At 36.3% G+C, this 14,671-nt stretch overlaps 1 protein-coding gene across 1 annotated transcript; it reads right to left on the reverse strand.

Annotated features, from left to right (window-relative positions):
* Positions 1-134: 134 nt before the first annotated feature.
* LOC145777370 (nostrin-like) lies at positions 135-14,337 on the reverse strand. Its single transcript, XM_082588737.1, has 16 exons — positions 14,258-14,337; positions 11,752-11,837; positions 10,969-11,115; positions 9,395-9,476; positions 9,018-9,080; positions 7,867-7,962; positions 6,893-7,027; positions 6,607-6,696; positions 6,207-6,326; positions 4,661-4,828; positions 4,084-4,212; positions 3,517-3,607; positions 3,322-3,384; positions 2,630-2,791; positions 2,446-2,532; positions 135-1,389 (listed from the first exon to the last, which is right to left on the reverse strand). The coding sequence occupies exons 1-16, from the start codon at positions 14,282-14,284 to the stop codon at positions 1,277-1,279; spliced, it is 1,659 nt and encodes a 552-aa protein (XP_082444863.1). The 5' UTR covers positions 14,285-14,337; the 3' UTR covers positions 135-1,276.
* Positions 14,338-14,671: the final 334 nt, after the last annotated feature.

Genomic DNA, 14,671 nt, shown 5'->3' on the forward strand with positions numbered 1-14,671 from the left:
GGTTCTGCTTTAAGTCCGATAGGCTATTGTTCTTGGGGCATCTAACAGCTCAGGTGTCCCATGATTCCTATTGTTTTGTGTTGACCTATTTACCCTGTTGACCAGTTCATTTTGTGTTGACCGCAGAATCAGGCTACACGAAAGGTGATTTTATTAGCGCCGAACAGGAAAAATATACATAAGGACACAATAAGGCGATTGTTAAAATAAATAAAAATGATGGTTTCGAAATGATTCGAGATTACAACATTTTACAATAAAAAATAATTAAAAGTACGATTAAAAAAAAAACGTATTAAGGGGTGAAATAGACTTGACATAGTCTACAACAAATTACGATAAGTAAAAAATCTAACATGGTAGTAATTCAATGTAGCCTACACACATATTATGAACAATAACTGCTAAAAAAGCCAAATAGGCTATATGAAATGGGCAAATAATGGCAATTACCACACAAAACATTCCTCCGTCACTACAGCACCAAACAATAAATTTTATTTTATCAAACAAGAAGATATCAGCTTGGCAACAAATCACACAGGCCTAAGCACGCAACGATGTAAGAAGCTGATGAGAAATGACGTAACAAAAGAAACGTATTAAACAAAATGTAAAGCTACCGTATTTAAAAGTAACAATAATACAATTAATCGTAAAATAGTCGTGACGAAAAAATCCGTTTTGTGCTTTCCTCTTCCAGTTACAGTAAGTACTAAGTAGGCTACTAAGTAGTGAGGGATTTCGGTGCCCATCTACCACAAATTGGTTCTTTTTTACATTGATTCAACGTCTGCAGACATTCAATCAATGTAAAAAGGAACCATTTTTGATGGTTGGGTGCAGGCTTTGTTGAAAAATCGTCACTCACATCATACCAAGCTATCAGAAACTTCAAAGCAAACAGCTCTCGTTTGATCCAAGCTGTCAGAATAAGAACATCAGTAAAATAGCGGAAGACATTGACCATATTAAAGGAACCAATCAAATGTTTCCTACAAAGCAAGCCACAAAAATGAAGTTCCACTGCTTGAAATAACATTACAAAAAATTGTAGCCTACAGTAGCTTTAAAACCAGATCAAGTTTCAAGCACCCGCATATTTAGCAACTGTTTCCACATTTAACTGTAGTAGTTCATACAAAAGCATAGCAAACATGATTACAAAATATGCTGCGAACGGTGACTGATCAATATCAAAGACAGCATGAAAAATGTTAAAGCGTAAAAGGGCACATCATAAAAAAGATCTGCTATCATGGAATGTGTTACTTTGCTAGACAGATATTTCTATATCAACGTAGTTAGCTGGAAATAATCCGACTTCGCCATTCACTTCTCCTTTCCACCAATCGTCTGCTCCCTTCTCATAAACATTGATTATTTCACCTGTTAAAAGCAAGTAGATCCCGTTTGATTTGGCTTATAGAAATTTACAATCATCACAGCAAACTCTGCAATAAATCTCGGATTTCTATGGCAAAATCGATTCTTAAGTAATCAATAATTTCAAGAGATTTGATTGTTGCTCATGTGTGTAATATTGAAAACGTGCCTTTAAACTTTTAATTTTTGGAAGAAGTTGCCCTTTAAGTTTGTACCTTGTGTTTCGCATTTGCCTTACACGTTTTCCATGACCTCTTAATCGGCCGCTGTTAAATACGCTTTCTTGGTAGCGTTGCGACATTCCAACTACAGTATCAATAATAAGTTCAATTGTTTTAGTGCTGCAGCTATGTGGATATTTCCGTTACTAGGTTATGTTGAAATCTGAGTACTGGTTGAGATTCAAATAAAGTTATCTGTTTGCGTATGACAGTTCGTCAAAAGGTAGTTAGACATCAAGGATTTCATGTAACAATGTGAGATAATTTAAAGCTGAAATGACGAATGCAAATTAGCAGGGGTGGAGTTAATTTGCTCGTAAAATGTGCAATGGTAGTGAAAATGCTTAGTTTTCTTGATGTGTGCCTTTTACTTCTTTCTTCTCTTGCTAACTCGTATTTAAGTTTTACGCATGCTGATTGATGACGTTCGACTTCTTTTTCTTTGCTTGTTTTCAAATTTCGCGAGCATTACTAACTTTTGAGTTGATGATTATCATTTATGAAGCGCCTGCAGCAGCATGGTTTCGTGCTCTACCATAATGCTGCTGCAACTAATCATTGGCTCATCTATAACATTGATTGTTGGAAACATGGAAAAAATACAAGCTATCCTGCACAATATCTCAAAACAGGTTAGCTTATTTTTGCTCCAAAAAACGTACCATGCATGTACGGTATTCATGACCCCTTTTCATCACTACGGTAATGAATCTTTCTGTTCGCTAGCTTTGACGTGTTAAATTGTAAGTGGTGGTTACGTGTAGTTTTAAATAACTGGCAACACAACAAACATTATGGTAGCATGACAAAGTGAGATGACATTAAAAACATTCAGTACCTTCTCGTATTGAAAGTTCATCTTCTCTGGTGGCTGCATAATCGTATATAGCGACACATCGACACAACACGACTGGTGAATGGTCAGCTGAAAAAAGGTATCAAATAACATCAATTTATATCAACACAACCAGTTTCGCTTTTTATTCAAATTCAAAAAAATGTTAAATTTTCGAAAGACTTACTTCCATTGCTGTCGACCGAGACTACAGGCGGCGGAGGAGTGGGTTCCTTGGAAGAGTGGCTTGATGGTTTCTTGTGATCGTGGAGAGAGGATGATGATCCATGCTTCCTGGTATCTACTGCAGGCGCACTCAGTTTCCTGTCTGATGACGACCGATGATGATCTTAAAGTAGGAAATACGATGAAATTAAAAGTGGTGGTGGATGAAAGTAATGTAGTTCATGGCGAGAAGAAGATTCGTCATTGATCGAAACTGCAGTACTTTTCGTGTGACTCTCTTCAGGAGCTTAATTGCTGTCAGAATAAAGTTAATATAAATATGGTGAGGTGGTATGTAGGTGGTACCTCACCATATTTCGGCTTTATTCTGACAAAAAAGCTCCTGAAGAGGGTCAGACGAAAAGTGCTGCAGTTTCGAGCAATGACAAACCGTCTCATCGCTATCTTCAAGTTCTGTACCACAAATCAACTCTTCAATGTAGTTTGTACAACACATATCCCAGCTGGCAAAGTTTGTGCTTTTGACATTGATTCAACGTCTGCAGACGTAAAAAGGTTCAATTTTTGCTAGCTGGGATACAAACTCTTTAAACCATAGCAACGTTTCTTACATTGCGTTTACTAATCATATTTGTGGCATGTAAGTTCCTAACAGAGTTTTCCTCAGCATTTCTATCATTAAAATATCGATACCTGATTTGCTTTTGTGTGACGAGCTGCTTGAATGCGAGGATGATAGGTAGTCCTTTGATGATGCTGAAAATAGATAGGATTAATTGTGAAAGAAAATTCTTCGTTTGAATAGAAGAGTTCAATGGAATGGGTGGAACAAGAGGTAGACTCAGTGTTACTCAAACAAAACATCAAACTTAGAAGACGAAGACTCACATTTGGGCCGTGAAGATTTACTTTTACTGGAACTTTTCATCTTCTCATCAGCTTCGCCGGGTTTCAGTTTCAGTGTTGAGAACATGATGCCCTGTGAATAGATGAAAAAATACATTTGAATAAAATTTCCAAGCTGACAAACGAAAATTCTGACTGATAAAATAAGATGTTGAAAAAAGAGACTTTGCGGGGGTTCGTCAATAAATTGTAAACGAAACGTGAATGATGGGACTTACTTTACATGCAAACTAAAATTAAAATTTTGATCTTGTAACATAAGGCAGAGGTGCAAAAAAATTGACTTTGGCTGAAAACAAACTCTTTTGACAAGGAACTAAATTGGAAATATCAAAGTAATATTTTCTTAAAACGAAATATCATTTTAAAACATTTTCGCCCCGAACACATGAAAACCTTCAGAGGCTATGGAGTGATGCCAATTTTTTTTCAGTGTCCTGGCACTTTCTGAATTTAAAAATTCTTGTGGGATTCGTTTTCGTTTCGGGCAAGACGAAACAAAGACAAAATAAATCTAATTGCGTTTCGAAAAACTTGAAAAGATCGAACCTGTTTATCTGAAGTTCGCTCTATGTTATTGGACAATGGATGGCTTGGCTGGCTGTGGCCGTCTAGAGACGCAATGGTGCAATTCAGCTTGTATCGGATGACGTCGAAGAAGACAAGCATGGCTGACGACTGCAAAGTTAATTATTGGCTCATCTGATACAATAGTTTAAACAGATATTTGTATCAATGGGGAAGCCTTCTAAATGGTTACTTATGAAAAGTTGGCTATATTTTTGTAAGACAATTTGGCTTTTCCAGTTAATCAGATATACTCAAACAGGCAGCTTAGTGCATCTTGTTTTTCTAGTGTCGTTATTCAGTATTTCGATGAAAAAAGATGGAAATCTGCTTTCAGGGTTTACGAAATCGCTGTCAGGGGACTACACGGCTGTATTGTTTTGTTTTTTTAAACTAATGATAGGATACAAGTGAAACATTATTGTAGTGACCAAATGTTTACACCTTTCTGCACAAGTAAGATTTCCCAATACGTTTCTTCGCATTGTTGCTGGCTCTCTAATTTAGTCGCTTGCATAAACTTAAACATTTTAATATTTTTCCAATGCATGAGGTGTACCTGGCTTAACTTGCCACTGAGATCAGTGTCGTTTGTACGAGCTTCTAACCGTATGAGACCGTCATGGTGAGAACGTTCCTTCTGCAGGTCATTGATGTAGCGGGCTAGCAACTTGTTAACGGAAGACCGTCTCCCCTCAGTGCTCATGGGGCAGCTGAAGTTCTCTTGCTAACAAGCACAAAAAAAAAACACATGAGCCACAGTCGAGTTTAAATGAAGATAAAGACCTCAACAAAATATATTTAGACGTTCAAATGCTAGATTTAACAAATACTTCCATAATGCTCCGAAAGTGATACCCTCCTCAATACGAGAGTAACTTTTTTCTGCTTACGTTTTAGTGCATATATGGCCATTCTCTCGTTCTAGGACAGGGGTGGCAAACCACCGACCCGCGGGTCACGAAGTGACCCACCACTGGCATCTCAGTGACCCACTTGAAGTTTTAAAAACTGTAAGAAAGTGTTAACAAATATTTAAGTGACGACAGTTCTGTATTTGTAAATCAGTCATGCCTTCTTCTAAGTCTAGAAATTATACTATAGTTGCAAGAGTACTTGTTTTCACACATGAATTTCATAAAATCGAGTACAAGGAATCGCCTCAGCTCAGATATAAGTGCTGCATGTGTTAAGTTGAAAACTACGCATTATCAGCCCAGCCCTAGGATTACAAGACTTGCAGAGAAGATGCAGCAACAAGTTTCTCGATATCATTAAATCTGTGACCCAATTTGTTTTGTTTTCTCATTTATGACCCATTCACTTAAAAGGTTCGCCATCACTGTTCTAGGAGCACTTTTCTTTCAAGCATGATTACTTTCTCGAGTTGTTTACTCAAAGTTTGCCCTGAGTAGTTAGATTATATCAGCGCTTGAGAAAATTAATTTGAAAATATTTTTGAAAGTTCTTTTATGTAACGTTTCCACCAACCAGCTAGCCTCATACGATGTCAAAAAGTTAAACAAGAACACGTAACAATTAAAGAGAATTTCCAAAATATTTTTGAACTATTGCTATCGAACTATCGAACTTATTGCTAACAACGAATCGCTATTGAACAGAATGATGCAACAATTCGATAAGCGTCGGCGAAACAACTATTCTATTGCTCATATTTTAATAACTTAGACAGCAAAACCTGTCAATTTAACTTTTTACGTTAATTTAACGACTTCAGACGTTGAATCAGGGTAAAAATGACTGATTTTATCTGGGAAGCAGCTATACCACGTAGCGATGTTCAGCTCAGGCACTTGTTTTCTGTACAATGCTTCTTTGATGTTAATCCCTAGCGTTGCCAATCAAAACTATTTACATTTCATCAATGTTTACTTACATCGATGCACGGTTATTCGGAATGCCTGTAAATCGGCTAAAAACTGCATTTTGGAAAAGCTGTTGAAATTTAGTTTGTAGTTTTGGCAGTTACTTCACTTTATCCCAAACCGGTAGTCAAATATGAGCTTGGTAGTTACCAGCAAATGATTGTCCATGCACCAAACCATGTGGAAATAATAACACAGGCTAGGACAATGATAACTTACGTAGTAATCACACAAGAGCTGCTCGGAGACGTATGCACCGGTGCGCAACTTGTCGCTGACAACGGCAATTTCTTTGCTGATGCTCAGCTCGTCTGTAGCTTCATCGATGACGCGGCACATCTGTTAGCAGTTTACAAAACACCAGGTAGTTTCAACAAATATTATTTTTATTTAGAGAGTAAGTTATGCTGATGCCATTGCAACGTACAATCACTGATCATCGATCTGGGAAACTTCAACTCCACCCGGTCATTTTTTTTTCTCTTTCACGGACCACTTTTAAAAGGGTTACAGAAGACAGGGTAACCTGAGGTTGCAACATTCAAAGGAAGCCAGCCAGAAAATCTACCGTTTTCTAACGACAGATTTTCTGACTGGCATGGCAACCAGAACCACTTACGGTTTTCATTCTGGAAGGTATCTCGTACACGTTGTCGGCATACTTCCTTATGACCTGGGATAACTTTGAAAATCGATCAGCGTCCATTTCCTCATGAAACGTAATGATGAAGTGATAGATGGGCAGATAGAAATAATTAGTAGATATACTGTTATACTGTATCTAGAGACATTATTAAGACGTGACAATGAACTGAAGCTTATTGGTCTTGGTTAAACAAATAACGATCTGATATCGCAAATGTAAACAAGTTATGAAAGTACAGAAGCTATTGAGGATGGGGTACCTCGGCTGCCGTACAGCAGTCGTAGCTTGCATTTTCCCATTCTTGTCTGTTACGTTCCAGTAAAAGCAAGGAATTGTAATATTGAGCATCCGCTTGTTGAACAACTTCAATTTGCTTTGTTTGTTTTGCGAATAGCTGTAAACGTAAAAGTTTGTGAGACTGACGCACCAAAGGCAAGTTGCAAGAGACAGGTACAACGTAACTTGGTGACTAGCTTGAACGTGTAAATCGTAAGACCTCTACCAAACGTGGACACTTTTTTATAGGTATTCTATGGCCGAACGAACGTTTTCGAAGCTTAAGCTAACCCTAACTCAAGCCTATTCTTTACAGGTAAAAACAAAACCTAATTGGTATAAGGTAGTTTGTATATTCAAAGTTTAAAAAAGCAGAAAAGTGTTGCCTCGTGAAACAAAGGGAACTTTTCTGGCTAAGATTTAAAAGGTAGGCAAACATTACATCAAATTCAACCCACGCAACGTCAAATTATAAACAGATTCCACTTCGTAAACTGTTGTAGTGTTGTACAGTAGCATATACTGTGTAAAGGTTATTGACAGCTAATCTCTTGTCACGGTCTGTATTTGTCTAAGTCCTATCTGATCATAAGAAAGCAACTCAAGCGTAGCGGAAGCGTAAAATATAAAGGACGCAGTAAACTGGGTGAAGGACCAAACAGAACTAATTCAACACTTGATACAAAGTATAAATACAAGTAGGCGAACATGAAAACACAAAATAATTTATATTTTTGGCATTAAACCCACAATCGAAGAAACTAAGACCAAAAAATGACAGCAACCATTTTCTACACTGCTTAAAACAAGCCAATCACGTCATGCCTGAAAAATGCCGCTGGACATTTGTCGGAAGCAGTAGTGCAATTAAACACTATAAAAACAAAGTTATCACCGATGTTCGGGTAGCAACGACGTACGTAAGTGGAGTATTTAAGGCTGTTGAGCCAAGAATACCTTTTGCTGGTCTTTATCAGGCCTCAATCGTGAAGCGTCGATCTGGTCCGTTAAGGCCTCGTTCTCCCGAGTGACCGTATGAAAGCGTCGTTTTATCTGGGATGAAAATATAGCACAAATGCATATGAAAATTTATTCTAATCTTGGTGCCCAGTAAGCGTTTTTAGCTAAGAAATCTGTAAGGTAGTAGCAAGGTAACAAATCTGGATCAGTGATTCCCAAAGTGTTCGATATGGCGGTTTTGTGAGACAATAAAATCGAAAGAGTCCATATCAGACCAGACGAGGGGGTATTAAATCATCAATCATGCAGTTTCAAGCCTCCCACATAATTGCCTGATCTTTAGCGGCCGATTACAAACCCAAAGCAATTAAGAATTACATTATGACAATCGAAAATGTATAATATTCCAACCGCTAATTGATTGTGAGTAAAGGCACTCATCTTTAAAATTTGCTGTACGTCATGGTAAGTAGACACTACAGATCATAACTGTCAACCAGTCATATAATCCAGTCATAACAGAACTGATCCCAGAACCAGAATTTGGCAACTCGCTTTTCGTTAAAGATAGTATTGGCAGAAGTTGGTGTGACACAATCGTTGGACCAGCGAAGGAAAAATACTGTTGTGACAATTTACAAAAATAGCCTTCCCATGGCACCATGAAAACAATTTACTACACTGATGATGTCAATAGGGGAGTGAAGCTACAGAGTATAGAACCATGCACCTCACTATCCCAATCACTATTCATTAAAGGGAGTTTTAAACAAACAAGTTTTTTTAAGCTTTCCCCTTTCTAATTGGTGTGCTGCTATGTCGCACAATGACGTTAACATAAAATGCTTTCGTTTTCCTTCTCGACACATCAATAACAAAACATAAAACGAAAGTCAATACGGAACCTAAAGCAAACGGGACTTTGACACAACCTATTCAGAAAAAAAAGAATACTGTCCGTACCAAAACAATTGTTCATATTCTCCTGTTCATAAATTGAAAGAACGAAAAACACAAAACCAGTATCTTTCTATGATTTAGGCCTTTTTACAAATCAACAGGGGATGTGATATGAAACAAAAAAATCTTGCAAAGACATTGAAAAACGTTGGTGAGAATGTTTAAACAGACCCATGAAAATTCGTCACCTTAACATGATCTGTATATCGATCAGTCCACGTTTTGCTTGTGGCTTCTACTCGTTGTTCCATCTGCAACAAACAGCAAGATGAAGTCAATCTGTTTAAGAAGTTTTATCAGGCTATCTACCATTTGAAATTCTGAAATAATTTGTCATCCAATATTAACAAACAATGGTGTGATAAAACTTGTAATGTGATAAAGCAACTTTGAATTAAAATTAGTGACCAAGTTTAGAGCTACATAATTTTGAAAAAGTATTTTTTTTCTGGTGATATTGTTTTGACGAGAGCACTGCACTGCACCGAAAACATTTAATTTTGTTTTGTTATTGTTTCCATTACAGTTTGAATGATGTTATTCAACTGAATTTAGAGTTACTAACCATTCTACGAGGTTTCAATTGCCCTTCTGTAAGCCTGGATAAAGGATCAACGCAATCTTCAATTAGGCGGGCAGCAAGATCTCTAAAAATTCATACACCCGTAATAATTAACGAACGTGTTATAATTTTATTTCATTATAGGGTCATTCCATGGCTACTGGTACAGTCGTGGAACCATATGTCGTAGATTTTTGTGAAATTTCATATGTACATTGTACAATCTCCGTGCAATTCTAAAAAAAGTGATATCAATTTTACCGAAATCGGCCCAGTACTTTTTGAGATATCGGCGATTGAAAATTGGCCCTTTTCAGGCATTTTCGTGATCGCTCATGCGTAAAAATTAACTGCAAATTTTGATTGACCTATTATGAAGGTGTTTCAAGAGGTAACTTGAAAATTCCAATGCATATGAGTTATCCAAAGTAAGGAGATTCTGAAAAGAGATATTGTTTGTTTGTTTTATATCACTACAGGCCACCAAGTGGCGAGTTTTACGGTACACTTACTACAGCAAACTACCTCATTTCTACTCAAATATCCCACTTCATATTTGGAAGCTAGAAAGCCAAGAAAATTACCTTTCATTTAAGCCAAGTTGCAGAAAAATCGAAGTAGAGTGTTTTTTGCTATAAGCGATCAAAGTTTCGTCATGCATGACTGATCACAAATAGTCATGTGTGAAACTAGCCACTTGGTGGCCTGTAGTGGTATAAAACAAACAAACAATATCTCTTTTCAGAATCTCCTTACTTTGGATAACTCATATGCATTGGAATTTTCAAGTTAGGCCTACCATTTGAAACACCTTCATAATAGGTCAATCAAAATTTGCAGTTAATTTTTACGTATGAGCGATCACGAAAATGCCTGAAAAGGGCCAATTTTCAATCGCCGATATCTCAAAAAGTACTGTGTCGATTTCGGTAAAATTGGAATCACTTTTCTTAGAATTGCACGGAGATTGTACATATGAAATTTCATAAAAATCTACGACATATGGTTCCATGACTGTACCAGTAGCCATGGAATGACCCTATAATGTAATTTATCTACGTACTAAGGAAGTCTTTTCAATGTATTTTTAAGGCATCCATTACAAATTTAGTGATCAATTTCACAGTGTAGATTCAAACGATCTGTTATAGCCTGATGCTGCGGGTTCTTTTTGGCAATATCAAATTACACTAGCTTTCGGAACACAGTTCCCTAGTCATGTGCTATGACGAATGGTGTTGAAGTCAGTGAGTGGTTCTTTAAAGTGGCTCTTTAGTTTAGCTTGAGGCTGCCGGCTGTTGAGTTTCTGTTGAGAACCCGCAGCATCAAGCTATAACAGATTGTTTGAATCTACACTGTGAAGTAAGCAACGATCATGCTGCTAAAAACGAAACTCATTCAACTTAATGATCAATATTTAAACAATTAACAAATACAAGTAGCATAGTATCAGTCACATATTAATTTCAAACAAGCCTTGAAATACTAACCAAATAATGGCCTGCATGATTATGAACATATACAACTACGTAGCCGGCGCTATAAACTTAGTAAACATATTGTTCAATTTACTTCACCTATGTATGTCTGCCTCTTTTTCCATTTCTACACCAACAGTCTTCCAAGCATTGGTTAATGGAGAGCCAAGAGCAGTGGATGTTGCTTTTGAAACTCTTTGGCCCAGTCGACGGAGTGCTTTTGCATAATTTTGTTCCACTTGAGCTCTACAGAAGGAGATTTTTTAATTTAAAGAAGTATTTGCATATTATCAAGACAAAAAAATCATATATACATGTTTTTGTTTTCTGCCTTCGTTCTGATTCCATGAATCCTGCTAAAGCTTGCTAGAGTGCCTGTCCAGAATTAACTGAGCTATTGAGGCAAGCGTTGAAATGCTGATGAAACTCTTTTCATGGATCTATTTAATGCCGCTTCGCTATATGATCACGTGTAACTCTCACATTTCTATAACACCTGGTACTGGTAGCATTACTTCCACATACGTTTTTTTAGATCATTTTGTTGAAATTTAAGCTATAATGGCATTTACCACAAACACTTCGTTTTGCTGTTGCTCCAATGCTGACACCACCTTTTGTAGATAACGGAATGTATATGCCATTAACCAAATAACCATTTCATAAAATGAGAGGCTTTCTACTTTGAATTTAAAAGGGAAGGCAGTTTTTTTCAACTTACAATAGTGATTGTGCTATGTAAAACAGTGTAAAATGATTTGACCTGTGCATCAAAAAAGCAACGCCAAATAAGTTGCATGCTTTATACAGTATTTGCAACAAGAAAGTTCATAAAAACAAAGCAAAGAGCCATATCACGATGGTCATTCATTCATGATTTACCTTTCATTCAGAATGTTGACAATTTCTCTTCCAAAGTCTGTGGCTTGTCTAGTGTAGCGCTTCAGTTCATCAAACCCAACATGTCCCTGCATATGGTGAGTAAACAGATAGCCTTATAAATGCCGTAATAACAATATTGAAACCAATTTACTTTGAGCCTATGGTAATTACAGATCATGGAGTTATTACAATAAGGCCAAATTAACAAATTACTTCATTCAAAAATTATATAAACATACTTTACCGTACTGTAAAACAGTAGTGCAGGTACAGCACTGTAAAAACAGTTGCCATATTGTAAAACAGTATTTTAAACTTAATTGCGTTATTCTCGATCCAAACATGATGAATCTTAATGTATGATTCCAAATGGAGAAAAGGGATTAAAACAATTGCTGCGCGGAAACAATCGGCCACCCCCACTAGTGGGGAACAAACCGATGATGGATTATGATGATGATGATACTGTCAAGCAGTGCAGATTTTCCCAAATTTGTGAGTTATAAGTCAGAGTAATGCTCTTCATGTTTTGTTGTGTTTGCCTAGTGAATGATTTTGTTGAATATTATAGATATTTTTTTACAGACAGATGAAAGCAGTAGAAAATATAATCATCGAGTGAGCTGCTCCGATATTAAATCATTACCTAAATGATTTAACTAAAAGGAAAATGCTTTCAACTAATATCATACCGAGGTTCTACAAAGCTTCGCGCAAACACTATGTAGGGACTGTAGGCCTGCCACTGAGCCATACAAAGGCATATACAAAATTCGGAATGGCCCATTTCGGTGAGTCCGATCCCTTAACGGGGGATTTTTTCAATTTTTTTTTAAAATTATCGGGTACCATAGCCTAATTATCATTGCCGTTTTAGGGTTAGGGGTTAGAGGTTAGGAACTCACCGAATCAGACTCACCGAATTGGACTCACCGAATAGTAGCAGACCCACAAAATTAGTACATACAAAATAAACAAATTGTGATTCCTTATTTCATTGTTAACAAATAAACTGAAAAAAAAATGATAAATTTACAAGCTTCAGCTGAAGTAACCAGGCCTCAGCTCAGAGGTTATGGCTTCTTTTTACATAGTGACTATTCTTACCATATGCAGTAAACATAGCCTTTGAGGCTATGGTTCCTTACTCATTTAAGCATGAAATATATTTGAAAGATTTAACCGACTCTTTAACAACAAAGAAAAGCTGATAGCTCATTAACACGCATTATATTTTGTGGCAACTTAGATGGCTTATCTGTAATGTTTCCGAGCAAGATTAAATAGGAGTTTAGTTTGACACATCCGGAAATCGTTTTTTTTTTGGCAAGTTTGATTCAAATTCAAAGATCATTTGACTACTGTAGTACGCTGTTTCCAGTTGTTTTTGCACTGCATTTTTTTATTGTACGGTACTTTACGCTGTCACAATGCGCACAAACTAAAGTCACTATTAATTTATTCTATTTTCTGAATTGTTATGCTTTTTCAATTGTGTGTAATCAAGATTTATTGTTTATTTTTTAATTATCTTTAAATTTGAAAATTTCTTGAGTAAATTTTTGTTTGCCAAAAAAGGATGTGGCCACGTTCATCAAACAAATCGCACATAATATTTTCCACATTACCGTTTGCACTAGTTCACGCAACTGAAATTTTGTTTCAGTGTGGTTATTTGCTAGCCAAGTTTGGGAAAATAACTACCTGCATATATCTTCACTGTCAATGAGTAGGTTTGGTGGATATACAATTAAACCATAGACAGACAATCGATAACAACTTAATAACATTGAATTGCATAATTCAAAATTAATACAGAAATGAAACAGATACATAATTTCAAACGTTTTCGGCAGTTGTTATCGATTAATCTATTAAGTTGTTAAGTTGTTATCGATTGTCTGTCTATGGTTTTTAAAAAGTACCTCTCTACCAAAGCTATACTATACAATTAAACGTTGCTGATTTTTTTTAAAAACGCCCAGCACAAAAAAAACACAAGCTCAAGTGGTGCTGGTTCAGCTATTGGAGTGCGTTTAAGCAAAAAATTTTAATGACTGCTCTCTATTCAGAGGCAGCTAGTCCAAGGAATAATAATTTACAGACAACAACACTGCAACAAGCGAAAACTTGACTCTGTCGAAGTCAGTGAATGGGCTTGTGTCAGTGGTTCAAAGCCTCCACAAGTATGCAAAACTGCCAGAAATAAACTCTCTAACAAAGCTTTCTCAATTCTCAGTCTGAGGATAAAGATTTCCATAATTAATCAATCAATAAATTCTAATATATACGATAGGCTAATAATCTAAACAGAAGATATACACTAATGCACTCTATAAATGTTTAAAATAATACTAAAATGAAATAACTGGTTATCGAAAGGAATAATTATATGTACATAATTTATATACTCCGCCAAACAACAATTGTATAATGCAACAAATTTTGAAATATTACTACCAGTATCAATAATGTAGAGATAAATTTTAGCAACCAGTGGACTCACCATAAATGTATTCTTGTACGATGGCATTGTTATAGTTTGCAAGAAAAGCTATTGTAAACGATACTGTAAACACAATGACAGCACTGCAAATAAAACTAGGACAGTTAGCCTACTTTTTGTAGTACAAACCACTCATCATGATCAAAAGAATAGAAAACAAATAGGTGTTCTACCTCTGAAAAAACATTTGTACAATAAGAACCTTATAGGCTTACTGGCTTTGCCTATACAATGACTGGAGTTTTAGTAAGCCTAGCAAACAGTTAAATATGTACTTTGCAACTCAAAAATTCTTAAGCCATCAGCCTCTCAGCTTAGGCTAACTCAGTAACTTCCAGAGATGTTCGAATCTACGGTACCTTTTTTAAGATCCTGGTCTGATGATTTTGGAAATTTAAAAGATAATGTCAATTT

Source organism: Aplidium turbinatum, chromosome 9 (genome assembly GCF_918807975.1).
Source record: "Aplidium turbinatum chromosome 9, kaAplTurb1.1, whole genome shotgun sequence".
Classification (NCBI taxonomy): domain Eukaryota; kingdom Metazoa; phylum Chordata; class Ascidiacea; order Aplousobranchia; family Polyclinidae; genus Aplidium; species Aplidium turbinatum.

Bases quoted from the DNA above. Each gene is read 5' to 3' on its own strand.
- LOC145777370 (XM_082588737.1), bottom strand. From the start codon at position 14,284: ATGCCATCGTACAAGAATACATTTATG. The intron at 4,213-4,660 runs GTACACCTCATG...TTAACTTTGCAG, and splicing joins TCAGTGGCAAGTTAAGCCAG to TCGTCAGCCATGCTTGTCTT. The intron at 3,385-3,516 runs GTGAGTCTTCGT...ATCTATTTTCAG, and splicing joins TAAATCTTCACGGCCCAAAT to CATCATCAAAGGACTACCTA.